The sequence below is a fragment of the Pomacea canaliculata genome, linkage group LG14, assembly GCF_003073045.1.
Source record: "Pomacea canaliculata isolate SZHN2017 linkage group LG14, ASM307304v1, whole genome shotgun sequence".
Classification (NCBI taxonomy): Eukaryota; Metazoa; Mollusca; class Gastropoda; order Architaenioglossa; family Ampullariidae; genus Pomacea; species Pomacea canaliculata.
Window position 1 is genome coordinate 16,677,455 of NC_037603.1, and position 18,939 is coordinate 16,696,393.

The 18,939-nt window shown below is 35.5% G+C and overlaps 1 protein-coding gene across 3 annotated transcripts; it reads right to left on the reverse strand.

Annotated features, from left to right (window-relative positions):
- Positions 1–994: 994 nt before the first annotated feature.
- LOC112554801 (alpha-1,2-mannosyltransferase ALG9-like) lies at positions 995–16,563 on the reverse strand. 3 transcript variants are annotated; one of them, XM_025222845.1, is made up of 17 exons: positions 14,980–16,556; positions 14,240–14,426; positions 13,501–13,635; positions 11,627–11,697; positions 11,101–11,263; positions 10,453–10,514; positions 9,995–10,082; positions 9,362–9,467; positions 6,988–7,076; positions 6,395–6,434; positions 6,089–6,159; positions 5,715–5,786; positions 5,250–5,379; positions 4,906–5,056; positions 4,528–4,657; positions 3,576–3,703; positions 995–3,281 (listed from the first exon to the last, which is right to left on the reverse strand). In XM_025222845.1, exons 1-17 carry the CDS (start codon positions 15,063–15,065, stop codon positions 3,158–3,160), a joined length of 1,833 nt encoding a protein of 610 aa, XP_025078630.1. In that variant the 5' UTR covers positions 15,066–16,556; the 3' UTR covers positions 995–3,157. The 3 variants fall into 3 exon arrangements, 1 of the variants encoding a protein (XP_025078630.1); XR_003097324.1 differs by having other exon boundaries at positions 3,261–3,281; positions 3,576–3,965; positions 14,980–16,563; XR_003097325.1 differs by lacking the exon at positions 995–3,281 and adding an exon at positions 3,885–3,965 and having other exon boundaries at positions 14,980–16,563.
- Positions 16,564–18,939: the final 2,376 nt, after the last annotated feature.

Genomic DNA, 18,939 nt, shown 5'->3' on the forward strand with positions numbered 1-18,939 from the left:
TGAATCATCAATGGAGGACAGAATGATTCTAAAATAAGGTGAGCAGCTGTCACAAGATTTCGATGTTTAACAATTTTGTAACATACATCAAAATATTGATATGCCTGTCATACTTTTCAAAGTTTTACTCATGTACAGTGATACCTCGGTTCTCGAACGCCTTGACTTTCGACCAAATCGGTATTCGACCAGGAAATTCAAGAAAATTTTGTCTTGGAATCCGAACAAATATTTGGAACTCGAACATCCGAACGTCCGAGATGAGCCGAGTTGAGCCGAACGGCGTTCATTCGGCCCAGCGCGCCTTGCTTGCGTCATCAGTGTGGGTGCAGAGAGAGAGAGTCATGAAATGTGTGCAAAATGGGCAGAAATCACAAATTTTGTTGAACAACATCACCCTGATAAAGTGGTAGCAAATAGAGCAGTTAACATTTTTAATGACAATGTTATGTCCACTTTCCGCAAAATTTTGCAAAGGAGAAAAAAACAGCAAACAATTGACAAATTCTTCCGTAAAGAAATCAGACAAGCAACTGCAGAGCAAGATTCTGATTCTCCTCAGCAAAAGATACAGAGAACAGAAACACCCGAAGAGCAGTTACCCTCTGTTTTTATTGAAGAGGACTCCCCTTCAAAACAATAACCATCCCCCTACCCTCCTTCCTCCACATTCATTCCCTCCTGCCATAAAGTTTGGTACAGGTACAGTAAATGAAACACAATTTACTGTACTGTACAGTACATTTTATTTATTTTTTTTTTTTTTTGCTTTAATAAATACACTTTTATTTCTTATTTCTTGCTGAGACACATGTTTTTCTACATATTATATACAAATTAGGCCAGTAAATAGGCATTTTCTGGGGCTTGGAACGAATTAATACAGTTTCAATTATTGCCTATGGGTTTCATTGCTTCGGTTCTCGAACAATTTGGTTCTCGACCGTCCTCCCGGAACGAATTATGTTCGAGAACCGAGGTATCACTGTATATGCAAGTCACTTATCGCACACATCATATTTTTATAATTTTTTTTTCTTTCTTTTGTATTCATAAGATCATGCCTGACAAAAATCTAGGTTTTCAGCAATTTTAAAGTGGGCTGTTTTATCCCTGATCAGTTTCAAACCCTTTCACATCTTTATAAACTTGCCCAGAATTACATTGGAGTAATATGAATAACTTTATCTAACAGCAGTCTTTTTGTAAACTTCAAAATATATTTGATATAATGTTAACTTGCTCATTAAAGAATGTGTCCCACACCAGTGTCATAACTATTTATGCTATGCAGAAATAATTTTGAATGTGCTACAGCATGTGTGATCCAGATCTCACGTATCTGCAATCTTGCAACATGTAATGTCTAAACATAGAATTAAATGCAACATCACATGTCTGTCATATGAAAAAAAAAAAGCTTTAGACTATTGGCACAAATGTTTCTCTCACTTATGATAAACATGCTTACAAAGCAGAAGCACACAAGATGTCATGCAAAACCTGGGCATTTCAAGAGGTACAGTGTTGTAGCAGCAGCACCCACCTTGAAAATTAAAATAATGAATAAAAAGTTGGACTACAGTCATTCTGATTTTGAAAATCTTTAAACAAACATTCACTTCTGAGGACATTTAGATGATTTGGGGGGACTAAATCTTGATGGCAATGATCAGGAATTGCAACGATTATTAGTTTTCAGAAACCTCTGGACCAATGTGCAAAGGTAAAAAAATAAGATTATATGTGTCAACAGAGCCTTTCATTTACACGGATGATCTTTCAGTAAGTGGCTGAAACAAAGTGGGGAGGAGGGAAGATTCACAGACCAAGGTCAACCACACAGACATCAGGATACATTACTATTATCTGTTAATTAGACATATCTGTGTACAGAAGTGACATCACAAGACGAGAGTGCATTCTGTGTGTGGTGATGCTTGCAGGCATGCATCTCAATGCTTTCTCAAACTCCACCCCATTAGACTTTCTTGTTTCTTTAGCCACTAGTCTTCAGCAGTTACAATAAAGACACAAAGACAATTTTCACTAGGATAGCTATAGTCAATGAACGTCTGAATAAATTGTGTTGGTATCTCCATAATTCTGTCAGTGTGTATAAATATGCCAATTGCTAACATCTTATATGGATATTCAGGTACATGAAATTCAAACATTTAAAAAAGAAATTATAAAAAAGAACTGAAAGTGACGACATAGCAGATGGAACTAAAAGTGAAGTTCAAACTTTGCAGAAATCAACTGTTCCTTCATCATTCCTTCCTGAAAAGGCACTTTCTCTCAAATTTAAATTATATCAAGCATCTCAAATGACCTTTCCAAAGAATATTTTGGACACACAAATAGAACGAATAGATCATGTAATTTCTTGAATGATCTCCTTCTGTTTAGTTTGGAAGTAGGCAATAGTAGAGTTCCCTATCTTTTAGCTTGATCTGCAGTTTACTGTGCATAAAACGTTTGACTCTTCATATATTTTACAAATTCTTGATCTATAAAGAGTTGATAAAAATCTACAGGTTTACAGTCAGCAAGTTCAGCAAGTTCATCAAGCTGTGTGAGGTAATGAAATTCCGTGAAGAAAAGTGGTGAAGAGTTTTGCTCTATTCACTTTTGAGACCATTCTCAGCAGAGTCAGAAAGATCCTCTTCAATGTTATTAAAAACTCTACAGCTGGATGCTTGAGATTTGGGGAAATTTTCATGTTGCTTTCACTATAACTATTTTCCATAGCCATGTGCTCACCTACAATTTTTTTTTCCTCATTTGCTGCCAATTCTCCTTGTCAGAATCAAAAAGAACAAGATCTTAGAGATCAGAAATCTAAATCACTTAAATCTGCATTTTCTGTGACAGAATTGCTTGCTCCATACTGCTAAGATGTCTTTTTTTTTAAAGGGGTGGGAGGACAGAGATCGTTAGCTGACATCCTATTCATCAGTTATGGGATACACATAGTTGGAAATGTTAAAGTAAAGCTATAACAGCATTTCCACACATTTATGTACAAAAATTAATATATATTGTATATAACATAGGTATATACTGTGTTACGTAAAGTCAAGCAAAGTGGCACACATTCTTCTCACTTTCTTCTTGAAGAAGTAAATATTTAGTTAATAGCAGAGCTGAGGAATTATAATTTTGTATGCTTCACAGATTTTTTTGTGCGTGTTGTTTTTAGAATGTTGTAGTCAGCATAATGACAGTGCGCTGCTGACACAAATGGAATGTAGAATGCCCGCAGCAATCGATGAGATCTGCAGAAAAGACATTTCTTTTTTTTAAAGAAAAAAAAAGAGAAATATAATTTTTGAGCTTTTAAAAATCTTGACAGACATCACGATATGCATCAAAATTTGTTTGCATTAACTAAATTATCTGAAAGTTTTTCGCTTATACTGCATTATTACAAATATATACATAAGTCCAACTTTTGAGAAAAGCAGTTCAGCAAACTCTTTCCTTCTTTCAATAAGTACTTATTTATGACCATGATGTGCAGTGAATTAAGAAAACCATTAATGTTTCATGCACAAAAAGAAAATGCTGACCTCCCAGCATCCAGAAAGGGAGCACTTGCCACCACTGTCCAGTCTTCCAAAGCTGCATACCGTGGCTCTAAACTGCTTTCAGTTGGCACATCAAGGTCAACAAGATAATGACATCGGCTGATGTCAATCTAAACAAAGACAGAAATAAGATAGATTACAAACAACGACAAGACTGCTGAACTGAAACACTATGGATAACAAGACTAACAAACACAACATAAACATTGTCATAATCATCATCAAGTCCTGCCAAATTTGTTTGCACATGGAGCAAGATCTTTCACTTCTCTTTGCCCTTGATTAACTTAACTGCACCACGGCTGATTTATGGCCTCCTCTGTTCCTGCTTTTCACCATGTCTGCCTTTGTTCAGACCCTCTTGAGTTTTTCCTTCGTGTGTCAAAAAAAAAAAAAAAAGACTTTTAAAAAATGAATCACCTTCTCAACTCAGGAATGATAAAAAAAAGGTATTATGTTTACTTTTCATGTGAAGGTATTCAACCCCACCCCCCAACAAAGCACCCCAAAGTTTATAAGCAGGAATGGAGGAAGCTGCTTCAGTAAGCATGCTGCCAACAACACTCTCACCTGTGCAGTAAAAAAATTATAGTTCAACCAACACTGTGTTAGCTACAATCAGACTAATACATCCAACAAAAATGATAACAGGATTAACAAACTAAACATAACAAAAGTGTGGAAAATGTCACTGCTAACACTCAAAAACATCAGTGTTACAAAACATGACAGTAAATGTTCAAACTAATATACCCAATCAACAGGAACATGTCGTGAATAACATGTTACAATGGTAAGACTGTAAAACTGACAGAATAAATAACAAGTGTTTTTAAGCATTTACCAGTCATGGCCAAGCTCAAGTGAACTATATAAGTATTCCCTTCTGTGTCAGTGCAGTCAACAAACAATAATCATGCCAGTTTTTACTTACATATCTTGATGGTTCCTCCTTGTTAAGATCATTCATGTTTGATGGAATAAGTCGTGTTCCATTAGGCCAAGGTTCATAAGCTTTTGGCAGAAGACCCTTGAACTCTGACTTGATAAACTGCAAGTGCCACCTGACAAGGAACTAGATCTGTACTATTCTGTTCAAATTTAAGGACACATGTAATATCTGCGTGTGTGTGTTTGAAATACAAAATACAAATAATCTTCACATACAAAAAAAATATATAAGAAGTACTGATAAGTATCATGTAATCAACCATAAAGATTTAGAAGATAACAATAAAAGACACCAAAACTTGTGTACTATTACCTCTTATATGTCAGGCAATAATTAAAACAAAAAATAATATAAGATCACCTATCAGATGGAAGGAAGAAATTGCTGGGGAACCGATACCAATCCTTTCCCATGCAGATATTGACATGCTTGTCAAAAGGTAATGTATGCACTTTGGGATCATTGGCCACTTTGTGAAGTTCCACAAAAATGTCCATGGATGCATGATAACCTATGGAAAAATAAACAGGCAGGAATCTATACCATAAAAGTAGCTAGTGATTACTATTGCTCCTGCCTAGAATATTGTTTTATTTTTGGCAGATCAAATGATAACAGAAAAAAATTAGGACATTGAAAGTTTTACTGGTGCTTTCACTTACTCCCACTCTCTGTGAAGAAATGTCCCACAGACAGCAACTAACCTTGGTACAGGGCCACTGAGCGTGACAAGCACAGCAAAGAGAAGAGAATGCCAGTGAAGATGGAGATGATATTACTGCTTTCTGTGTAGCGAGCACGTACAGCCTCCGGCATTATATAACTCCACAATTTCTGCATGTTAAAAATACACATTCAAGTAGCTTTTGACAAGGCGATTTATGTCAAACTTTATGTAGGTGGCTTTTCATTAGTGACAAGCTTTGATGGTGTACTATCTCCACAAGAATCAATTGTCATTGTGATAACATTAAAAAAAAAAAATAAAGTAAGTGGAAGTGGTAAACATACATCTGTATTGCTGCACAAATAATAAAACAGTGAACTTCATAAGTATGAGTAACCATTAACCTCTCTGTTCTTATATGTTTATTGTGAAAGGAGACAGATCATCAAAATGTTTGGCATGACAGAATGAAAGAAATGTTTTTGAGGGAGAAATAACTCACCTGTACAATGTCAACAAACACTGCACCACCCAGTGCGAAAAAAGGATAGATTGGGAACAGGAATCTTTCTTCCTGCAACCAACACACAGGAACACCTATGCATTGTGCTCACTGATTTAAGCACATATTTTACATCCTAAATAAATCAAAATATTATATGCAAATACACATAAATATTGTGAGGAGAGTTTTACTTTAATAATCATCTCCCATTACAGTGCTAGCATTTTCTTTTACAAGTGTCTTTGTATACCATGACTTATTTGTGAGAAGTATAGTTTCTTCCTCTTATCATCCTATGTCAAAGTCTGCAAAGCAACAAAGGGAAAAAAAAATGTATTAAAAACTGTTCATGTTCCCACAGTGCAGATTACCTTGTGTGGACGAGTAAAAAAGATCAAAATCCAGATGTACATGGGTGCCAAAATCAACCAGACTGGAAATCCTGGAGTAAAATTACATTAAAATGTTATTTTGGTTTTTTTAGCTAATATTCATGCTCTCTTTCCCTACCAAAACCTGCATTATCTGCAGATGCATGTGCATGCACACACTCACACACACAAAGGCAAAAACAGATCCAAGTACATAATAATGTTTGCCTACGGGAATGTATTTTCTTTGGAATTGTTAAAGAAAAATCAGGCAAACAAAATAAGAAAACTTATTTTTGTACTCACTTTTGTTGGCAGGCAATCTCATAACCCAAGCTCCTATAATCTGTGAAAAGGCAGAAAGTGTGGTGAAGCATTTATACCAGACCAATTTCATGTTATGATGAAATCACCTGGAATTGCCAAATTCAGAATGTGTCTATTCAGTAAAAGATGTTCATATTAACAATACACAGTGCCAGCAATGCACCAGAGTTCAAATGCAGTTTATAAACTTGTTTGTGACTAAACAGCATACTTACCTGTCACTTACTTAATTAGCATGTATCAGTGTTAAGCAGGCATCCGAATAATTTAAAAAGTGGAGCAACGCATAAACTTGTAGCATATAAGTGTTTCAAAGTCACCTTACTAACTGGTCATTTAATTAAAAAAGTGCCTAAATGAGGAGCAACACATAGATTCCAAGAGTAGAAGGTTCTACTTAAGATACTTTTTCTTAATACATTTTACACGAAACTTCAGTTTATGTTGTTTGCCTGTTTGAGTTCTGACTCTCCCAAGAAAAAAAGACATCAACTCCCCTAAGATTCTATAAAAGGAATTAATGTAACAATTATACAATAAATAACAAATTCATAAAAGAAAGATATGCTCACCACTGCTGGAAGAGAAACACATGCTGCCAAGAAAATAATGTTAAAGTTGAGAAAACCATTCAAGATGTAATAGGACATGGGTTCCACTCCTGTTGAAGACCATTTACATAAATTTAAAACTGGTAAATGGTTTAGCAAATGATGGAGGAGAATTCCATGTTTGTTAGCCACTTCTTGTCTTGGATATGGAAAAGTGTTTAGTTTGAAACAAAGCTTTTTATTAAAATGAAATCCTGCCTAACTTGAATCTGTTATCCACGTCAAAACTCAAACTATATTAAAAAAAGTAGTGAATAATAACATTATATTGCACCAGATGGAAGCTACTCACTGTGAGCAACGCACATATGAGAGAGTCGATCTTTTAATTATTTCTAAGATGAACTTTAAGATATTTCCTTTTTTAAGTTCCTTGTGTCTGGGTATGTTTTGAGCATACTGGCAAGGAATTCTAAACTGTAGGTTCAAATAGTTTTAAAGACCAGCTGCCAAAGGAAAAAAGCAGAAAGGCATCCTGAGATACAGATGAAGAACCGAGGTGTGAGCAGAACAGCAGGTTTGATGAAAGGTATTGATGAAGAAGTGGGTTTTGAGGCCAGACTTGTATGCTCTGAATGCGGATACAATTCAAAGAGAAAGGAACAGAGAATCCCAAAGCTCTTACAGGCTGGGGTGGGACCTGAGAAGGAGAAAAAATGTCTGGTAAACTTCTTCCATCTGATGCATGGAGCAGAGAGGAGGGCAATAGATCAGACAGGTATGCTGGGGGTCAAGGCTGTGAAGTCAATGGTAACAGTGTGGCAATCAATCATTTAAATACCTCAAGCTAATAATTTTCAAACAATTACTTTTCTGTGTTCAGTAAGCTTATAAGAGTATAAGTCATTCAGCTGAGCAGCCTTTGCTGTTTCCTAATGGTGAGCACTAAAAACAAATGATATGTGTCTAACGGAACAAATGTGTAAAGCTCTAATTTAGTTATTTATATATGTACATATAACTGAAAAGCATCGTCTTTGTCCCATGAACAATACATTTATTAATTTATCTGTAATTAATTGATTTTTAAAATTATCAATACAGTGTAGGGCCATTAAGCCGCGGTGATTGAGGTCCAAAGTGCTTAACCGCGGCTTAAATATTTTTTTCATAATGCATAAATTACAATAAATAATGAAAAAATAATTTTTTTTTTTATCACAATCCTTTCTCTTAACTTTGTAGCATTGTAAGGTAAGGTGTGAATTGGTTACAATGGCGGCCTCCATAACACAGACAGTGTGAATAAAACAGATTATTTGAATTTCACTGTTATTTTATTGTTTATTGATAAATAAAAGACTAATCTTCTATAAATATCTCTTTGAAGTGAAAAGCCAGCATTTAAATATTTAATCCACGATAGTGCATATGTAACCGAGTGGTGAGGGGTCGTATAGTGACGACAGCAAACGTCCAGCACTCAAACAAAAGGCAGGAACCGTCAGCAGGTGTGCGACCCTTTATTACACAGGCTAGTACAATGGCCATGGCTGCGTCACATCACCAGAGGCGCTTAAAGTCCAGCTGTCCCCTACTGTCACATGTCTGTGCTCTCTCTGATCTGCCGCCGTCTCCTCTCTCATTTCGTCTCAGCTCTGCACTTACATACCTCTCGGACGGGGTAAACTTTGCGATCCTCCTATATGGCCGGGGCAGTTACGAACTTTAACCCTAGCCAATCACTGCCAAGTATCCTCTCTCAGCAGGTCCCACCAAACAACAATCATCCGCCAGCCCCGCCAAAACTAACGACAACAAACCCTCTACGCATAGGATGTCAATCATCGACATTTGAAATGCCAAAATGACAGCTGTCAATACCTGTCTCGAGTGTTTGAGAGGCCATGTCCAGGTCCGTATGATCTAACTGGGATCTAAGCATTTTGCATGGCTTAAGCGGATTTATGGATTACTGGACCGTGGCTTAATGGCCCTACACTGTATCTATCATTAAAATAAAAGTCATCAATAAGTTAACTATTAAAGAAGTCAAAGTTGTTGTGATATCTACAAGGGATGTTCCACTTCCGCCCACACTTGGCTATAAAATGAACCCAGAGAATTTTTTAACATTTTTCTCTTATTCTTCAACTCTTTTTAAACTTTTTCAATATAGTCACCAACAATTACAACATATTTTTTGGCCCTATGGATCCATTTCTGAAAACAATTCAAAAATGATGATTTTGGCGTCAATTTCAGGTGTTCCCTCATTATTCCTCTCGAGTTTCGAAGCTCACTGCAAAAGTCATGAGAAAAAAACGTTCCATCCCAATAGTCCTTTAATACAAATTTTAATCACATTAATTACCAAAAGTGTTGAATGTCTTACCATAAAGATCAGGTCCATGGCTAGTGAAGACATTATAAAAGATGATATTAAGAGGAGCTATCACAAGCCTTCCATAGTAGTGAGTGTCGATCAATACTACTGGCAGCTGAAGCATAAATCATTAACATCAAATTGTTTAAGATCAAATCCATCATGTACACATTGTATTCAGAAATCAAGCAAATGGTTTAGAACCAACACTGTCAATATTTTTCAAATGTTCATGTAATTCCGTAATCTCAAAATCATATGTTTTCTTTTACTTTTATTATGCCAACCTTACACAGTTATATTCTTTTTTTTATTTTATTACTGTCAGTGCTAAGAACAAACATTTTACTTCAATCATGTGTTTTATATCTGGCATGAACAAATCAGACTAAACAATGATGTACACATTAACCGACATGAAATTCTAGGATAGCAGCCTGATTTTTATAATCATGCAGCTTTTTCAAAAAAATCCTAACATCCAACCCTGCATAAAACAACATGAATAGCAATAGAAGATTCAAATATCTACTATTTATCTATTTTTTTAAAGATACTATAATCTGGACATAATAATTTTTGCATAACTTTACAAATAGCCCAACAGAGCAGCCAAATGATCCATCACAAAGGTACACTCACTAAAAAAACAACAGCCGAAATTATGCACCAGAGCCCAAAGTACAGAACCTGTTTTTGTCTGAAGATTACGTCAAAGGCAATAGGAAGCCTGAAATGCAAACAAACATAAACCTGATTCCTCACTGTTAAAGTATTTTTTTTAAAAAGTGATCACTTATAATCCAAGTGTTACTGATTTAGTAGTAGTTTCTTAATAGGAAACTGGTAATCAAGGATGTTTTAGAAGTTACATTACTATGCTCATAATCTAAAACACAAGATATTACACCACGATCAAAACCGTGATTTATATGTCTTTATATTCTGTTCCTTTGTATCTATCCTTTTTAGACTCTTTTATTTTATTCATTAGTACCAATGGTATTAGCTAAAAGTGACCTCAAGCATTTTTCACTCCAAAACCTTAATCATACAATGTAATGTTTTAAAAACTGCCACTGCTACTCAGTATCACTTACCCTAATGCAGCTGCAAAAGGCCATCCTATGATGGTACTTGCTGCTACAGCCAGAATAGCCACCTGGAGCAAAAATACAATATACATTCAAAACAAAATAATTAAATAAGAATTTATTTGCTGTACACTATTGCACTATGAATGTGTGTTACTGATGGCTGCCACTTTCATGATAATTACCAATCACGCAAACATGATTAAATATACTATTATATGCACACCTATGTAAAAAAAAAAAAGGTAATAAAAATGGTATTAAAATAGTATAGAAATGCCTAATTTGATAAAGCACAAAATTGTTTTAGACATGATAGGTGTTATACATAAATAAGAAGACTAATAAAAAGAATAAAAGAACAAATAAAAGAATCAAAAACCAAGGATGGATGTGATCATAGTGAATTGAATGATGAGTATTACACATCAATAATAAGAAGACATAGAATTTTATAGGACCAAATACAAATGTCGTAATTACTGTCTATGGTGTACATAAAAACAGATCAGTATAATAGGAAACAATGTGCTCCCATAAATGCAATTGATAAACAAACCAACTGCTATCCTCATCAGCAAATAACAGCATTGAAAAGAGTCTTATAAAATCATATACAATATTTTAAAAATAAAAGTACACTAACAGACATACATTATTTTTGCCAGTCAACCAAGAAGCCACAGCGACCATGGTGAGATACATAGAGAAGGAGCTGGGAAGAAATGCTGTGCATGCAATGAACATGCCTGTACTCAGCAGCAGGAACCACAGCATCAGGCGTGCCACATTGGTCCCAACAGCTTGATTCACAGCCCTAGCATTTCAAAGCAGGCAGTGGACTGTGTATAGTTACATACACAAATGCAAATGTGCACACATGCTCGTGCCCAAACAAGCACACACATTCCCTCTCTTTTTTTGAATTTTTATTCCATTAAAGTGTGAGAGTTCAATTTTAAAAAAACCAAAGATAAAACTTTAAAAGTACATTTTTTTAAAACTATGCACAAGTACACCATAGCTAACAGTTTTTCATGAACACCTTTATTTTTATCAACATCAAAGTCTGATTTTGTTAAATAGTTCAAACTTGATCCAGCTACAGTTTGTATGTGCATGTGTGGGAACATCCTATATATGTTGATCTTATCCTTTTCTTATTTCTGTCTAGACTCACTTGTAAAGGTAAACTTCACAGGCAGCACAAACTGTTCCTAGACAGCATCGCAGCAGGTAAAAAATGAGAATCTGTACACCAGCAAAATGTAGAATCTATTTGACTTCATGGTAGTAACGGCAGCATAATAAATATTTCATCAAAAATAAATCATCAGTTTTTTCACCAAATGCCAACATTACTAATGATAACTTGTACTTCGTAAAGAAAAAAAACATTGATTTTAATTATTATTATACATTGATTTAATTATTGTCCTGTCCTATTTATTAGTTTTGATAACATTAACTTAATTTTGATTGTCCTGTGTCTTCTGCTGGAAGAATATTTATTTCACCTAAGTTTTATAAACAACCATCTTACTTTAGACCTGTTGTTTTATGGATGATAGCATCCCATGTATGATGTTGCCATGCTAGTTCCCTTTATAAGGCATTAGAATGGTGAAATAAAATTTTATGTCTCTGCTCTGGGTTTTTCGTTATTTAGTGCTTAATTTCATTTTAGGGATTATCTGTATTATTTATCAGAGAAAAACACAATATGTACATATACTGTATATACTCTACCTTTTTTTCACCTAATCAGAAATGTGACAGGTCATCATATCCATGTCACCTTTTGGATATAGGCCAATGATGAAATACATTGAATTTGTATTTGTCTTCATATTCCCTCTCTGTCCTGTCTCTCTCATGCTGTCCTTTCTCTCTTTCTGTTCATCCTCTCCCCATCCCTTTTCTCACATCATTCTTTTTCTTTCACTGTCCTTTCCTTCTCTCTCTCTCTTACACAATTCTTTTCTTTCTCTCGCTGTCCTGTCTCTCTGTGGGTTTTTTAATTTTCACCTTTATCTAAATACTTTGTTTTTTGACATTTACAAATACTGATGTTGATATCATGATGTATGGATAAAGATCAATAAAGAAGTTTTGAGTTTATGTTCTAGTCTGTATCATTACATTGACTAGTGCCTTATAATGTAGCTGAACAAATCAATAGTCAGTACTTATAGGTTGATCATATGATTTGATCTTACCGTCACTCTTGGCAATGAAAATGGCAATTAAGCAATTATAGTTGCTGGACATCTAGAAATTACCTCTTTAGCCTGAAAATTAGCTCTTTAACCTGAATGTCAACTAAAGTTTTTGTTAAGTAAATATATTTGCTGTTTCTGTAATCAATTCATAAAAAAATTATGATAAAGATAATTGGTCAAACAACCAGGATGTAGTCTGTCACACTAATAATGCATTTTCTACAAGACTAGATAAAAGAGTATACAGTTGTGTAATCTTACATGTTATTTGGTTGCTCTTTGCATTTTCTGTACTTGTTTTTATTCATCATTAGTACCGTTGTTTATTGTTTCTTAGTTGACGTGTTATTTGTTTGTTTTGCTGTCAATCGTGTGCTGTCCATGTTTCGCTTTTATTCTTAGGTGCTAAGAACATACTACTTCTGAATGTGAGTATGTGCTTTACAAATTTTGCCTTTATTATTATTATTCACACTGCTTTATACATAAAATTCACCAAAAATAACAATTTAAACAAGTTCAGACTGGATTAAAGTAACAGAATGGGTAAGGGTTAAGTAAGGTTACTTTTATCTGAAGATTATACCCAGTACATAGATTTAAATTATACCCAGTACATAAATTTAAATAACTTCTCAATTTTTTACAGTTTTTTTAATTTTTTTGTTAAAAAAAAACAACTCCAAACAAAACTTAGGATAAATCCACACAGCTGTAGAATTTAAGTGACAGCTCTGTAGGGGCCTAACTTGCAAGTGTTAACAGCATCATCAAGAAGCATGTAAGCTAAATGCCAAGAATAAATATAAGACAAAAATAATAAATTTATTACCTTATTGTTGGTGAGAAAGATCTCAAACAATCTCATAGGAATTAGATATGGCAGGATGTAAGCATAGGATCGAATGGCATAAACAGGTGAATACTCCCAGGTTTGAAAGCCATAACCATACAGCAGATAATGTGCCTATAATACAAAATAGCAGTTCACTTCATATGGGTGGAACTATCATGCTAAAAGATCTGATAATATTAACTGCAAATGTTGACTGCTTGTTTTAACTGAAAGTTCAAACAATGTGTTTTTCAATTTTACTATCATGATAATGCAAACACTCTAATATTCTTACAATATTTTCATATAATGTAAAAAAAAAAGAAATTTATTGGACACATATTTTTGGTCTGGTCACAGTTCCTTTTTTGGAATCCTTTACTATTAATGCTTTAAAACTATGAAAATACATCGTGACAACATTCTTCTTGCCCACTTTTCACAAGTCTATGGACAAATGTATATTACTTTAATCAGTTCTTTCCTTTAAGTCTGAGGAAGGTCAAGGGTGCTCAACATACGGGTGACTTGCTGCAGCTCGCTAGCATTTTAGCTCCTTACTACTGTTTTCTCATATTGTATTGTATCATAGGTGAAATATTCGTACAAGATGAACATATCATTTTGGGAAGTGAAATGGATTTAAAAACCAATTTAAAGATGGGAATAAATGAACAGTTAATCATTGCTAGGTATAAATGCTGGACATGAAAATAATAATTTAAAAATCCCATACTGATTCCCAGTAGTTATAGGTCTCATCACAGTCAGTAACAATGTTCCAAAGTGCTGCACACAGTCGTGCTGACATCAGCAGCTTAAATGCTGTCATTGTTGTTGGTGACCAGGGATCATCCATATCTTGAACAACAGACTTTGCTTTTTCTCCATACTGACTGCCATCAGCAATGTATCCTTGGTGACTAATTATAAAAAAGACAATGAGAAATTGAAAAAACCTAAAACACACACACATACATATTTGGCCTGCTGCAACCTCATTTCCTAAATCAAGAAACAGCCAGCGGTATGTCCAGAAAAACCATCTGACAAATTACCATCCAATTTTGAGATTGCTTTTGAGTGTGTGTGTGTGTGTGTGTGTGTGTGTATTCTATGCGGGATAAGTGACTTCTACCTACTAGTAAGAACCAGATGCTTTATCCTTACCTCTGCTAGTACAGATATCGGACATGTCATTTTCCTCTTATTCTTCGATGAGACATCAACGTGGATAAACTTTAATTTATAACATTTGTGACTTTCTTTCCTCTGATTTACTCCAAGAGTTAAATATCAAAACCAAGAAATCTATTCTCAGAGGTGTCCGTCTCGTTCAATGTGTGAATGGATATCTACGCTCTCTGTGGTACTACTAGTGCTACTCAGTACTAGTTTTGTATTTATATAAGATCGGTAAACAAAACAAAAAAATCTACTCTTTGTAATGAAATTCGTTAAGGTGCAGGATTTTACCGGTTTGATGAAGAGGCAGAAGCCGAGCCTGCAGATTCCTTTGTAAACCTTGTTACTTGCCGTCGCTTTGAGTGATTTGACATCATGAAATATTCCAGCCACGAATGCTAATGGTAGCAGACATGTTTCATAGACTGCACAAAATTTTAACTTCAAAGAAACTTTCGCTCTTTAAGAATATCTTCTTAAGAATTACACTTTAAAATGTAAACTTTATTTAATAGCCAATTATCATAAAATATTATCATGAAACACATCAATTGAGTTTTGAATGTGGAACTGCTTTGGCCATGACCTTCCAAAGTTTAAACATGGCGACCGTGGGGAAGTTGGAGTCTGTTGCGCAACCAAAAAACGATTTTAAGACGGTTAAATCTTCTTCCTCTCCTACGATCATTTTCTGGAGCTGCTAGAAGTCTTGAAAATACTCTTCTTGTAAATGACCGGATCGAAAATACAAGACAACGAGCACTTTTAGGAGACGGACAACGCACAACATAAGTACGAGTTAAAGTTGTGTCACTTGCTACAACGGCACGGGTGGCTTAACACGCCAGACAAACGCGCATTATTTCAAAACGATTGCCTGAGGCTGCCCAAATCATATTAATATCATTATAGTGTGGCTCAGGACTACAAGACAAATACTTATTTGTAACAACTCGATCGCCTCACCATAGCGTTCTAAAGATAACTTTATTGTCCAGCAAAGGAGATGTGTCTTCCAGCATGCAAGCAGTCAGAGAGAAAATCAAAAGCATCAACAATAACATCAGCAATGGCAGAAGTGAGCACACACACACACCCACACACACGCCCGCATCAAAAGGACAATACACCAGTTCCCATGACTACATGATAACAGTTTTTTGTTTGTTCAGAGCAGAGATGGCCGATGGAATGAATGACCTTCTATAAACGTTCTTTTTCGCAAGAGGGGCCCTCAATCTCCGTCCTGAGGGCATAGGCTCGAAGCGGGGGTTGAGTGGATGGGTGGGGTCAAGCATGATTTGTGTTGCTTTCCGGACAAGGGCTGAATCGTACACGTGGGAAAGGGTCAGCTGTTGTGAGCCTACGATTTTGCTGGCTGTGCTTAGGCGAAGAAAATCTAAACGATATATATCCTAGCAGTATCGAAAACCGAAAATCCAAGGGTCCCATAAAGTTATCACGAGATAGACTTTGAAGGCCGGGTTCTATCTGGATCGACGCTGCACACGCATACGCATTAACTGTGACAGGTGTTGCCCCGCCTGAACTCCTTATAATAGCAGCTATACTTTTAGCCGATGACGTACGTACACAGCGACCGTGGCCGCCATTTTCAAATTTTTGTTTCTATTCGCCCTTTTCTTTTCCAGCAGCTGAGTGGAAATTTAAGGTTCTCCAGTGATCATGCAATTGCAAGTATTCGACTGTTCGATAACAGTGCGATTATCTAAGTTATATATTCTGAAGCAAATACACTTTTTATTTATTAATTCCAACAATGTCCAAATTCAATGCAAAATATGCTCAGAGGAGAAGGATTACAGCACAAGTTAAGAAATACATAAAAACAATAAATGCAGAAGTTTTCCCACAAACAAGTAGAAGTCGGGCTCAGCAGTTCTGAACCCTTGCAATTTATTAACTCTTTAGTCGTTAATGATGCAGAGAATTTGGAGCTGTCAGAATTTCCCCAAACAAATTGCGATTACGATTAATCTGGTGATATTTCATCAGATGTTAGCATCCATACGCCATCGGTTTCAGCTTCGCAAAATCTAGATCAGGATCTAAACAAAACAGATGGAATGGAATTCTTTTCTTGATTATTTAGATCAGGAAGATCAAAGTAAATCAGACAGCGACACTGATCAAATTAATAAAGAATAGCGAGTGCATTTCAGAAAACCATTTGTATCAGGAATGAGCACTCTGGGCAAGCCCAATGTAACATTACACTTAGTGCTTTGTCTCGTTTATTGTGTATTCTACATAATTACCATCCATCTCTCCCCAAGGATCCCAGAACACTGTTGAAAACTCCCCAAAAGTTAAACATCAGATCTATTGAAAATAGTTCTGGATATTATTTTCATTTTGGACTTTAAGAATTGCTGTCTAAATCTAGTCTTGTTGGATTATCATAAAAGTAAGTTCTTAAAGGGATACTTAAGGCTGTGGCAACGGTCAAATGTTTCAATAATATATTTAGTTACAATTCCAGAGCACGTGAGCTATACAAGAGAGATGATTCGTTTCTCAATTAATTCCCACTTATTAGCACTATTTTGGTTGCCAATGTTTCTAAAAATAGAACAAATCCAGTGAAATCGACCCTTGTGTCCTTCCGCCGAGTAATCACGATATCTTCCTGAGATGGTCAAGTAGATGAGTCTAGTTGTGACGGCAGTCAGAGACGTACAGGAAATGTCTGGTCATTGCGAAGATTTGACGTCGTGATCGTGAGTTTATTTAGGTTTTAAAGTGAACTTTTCAAAGCACAGTTTAAAAAATTTTAGAAAACAGTCTGTTTCACTTGGTAAGCAGTATTGGTCATATGTCATAAGGTCACGTGACAGAGAACGAGACTTCGTCTAAGTAAACGAAAGAGCCTTATTTAATTTCTCTTCATAAACACAACATCCTACAAACCCTTCAACTTTTTCCATACTCCCACTCAAAAAAAAAGGCCGATTAGATTTCGGTCTGTTATCATTTTCTCTACTTAATTTTAGGGATCTGTTTGTGGCACTCTGTAAGGACACAAGGCTGTGTCACCATCCTGGTAAAATAGCATACTTAAAGTGATAAACAAATTTTATCATTGCTCTGTATCTGTAGCTCGAGGAGAATACATTTCCTTATAATAATAATAATTTGTGCACTTGTATAGCATAGCATCTTGATCAAGAAAGGTCATACTCTGCGCTGACCAGTAATGATAAAAAGAAACATTTGAACATTGGGTAACAGAATGGAAGGTGAGATATATATAGGCACATCGAACAACATAATTACAAGTACAAGAGTAGAACATGATGTACGGGATATAGGGACTGTAGAGATAGAGTAGTTACATAATGGTGCACATGACAGACAATATTACAATAGAAATTTAGGATAGTAATTCAGGGGTAGTACCTAGCAAATGTTTTCAATGTTTGAATGTAGCCTTGGAGTTTGAGTGGCAAACGTGATGTGGAAGAGTTCCACTGCTTAGCAGCAGAGAGGGAGAATGTCCGTTGTCCGAGGAATAGAATGTGGGAGTATGATGAGGAGTGAAGGTTTCGAGCAGGAGTGTGGACAGACAAGATTCCAGCAAAGAAGACAGTGGAGGAGTCCATAGCATAAGAGTTAAGAGCTTGTAGTCTATTCTAACTTTAACTGGTAGCCAATGAAGAGAGTGAAGAAGTGGTGTGACATGTTCAGATTTGCGAGTCCAGAAGACAAGATGAGCAGATGAGTTCTGGACTTTTTTGAAACATCAATGAGGTACTGTGGACAGTCAGCCAGAACTGTTGCAGCAGTCTAGTTTAGACACAGCAGTTGAGAATTTTAGTGGTTGGGAGGGACATAGTATGGCAAATGAAGCTGATCTTCCAGAGTTCATAATACACAGCACGAAAGATATTTGAAACATGCTTATCAAAAGAGATGCTAGCAGACATTATGTAACCTAAGCTATTTGCTGAAGTTACAAAATTAACATTGGCACTGCTTACCTGAGCAGAGAGACAGTACAGGGTGAACTCTGTATCTTAGGATAAGATGCTCTTGTACTTCTTACTTGTGCTCATTTGTGATGTATTGGTTGGTAAGTTGGAGGTGTATGTTAGTTGTGATAAATATTTTTTTTCAGTGTTTTTGTTTGTTATTTGGTATATAAAGATTTTAGTGTCTTTCCCTTTAAGAACATTATAAACTTTCACATTTTTAATACAAATATCAATATACTATTTGAACCCTCATTCA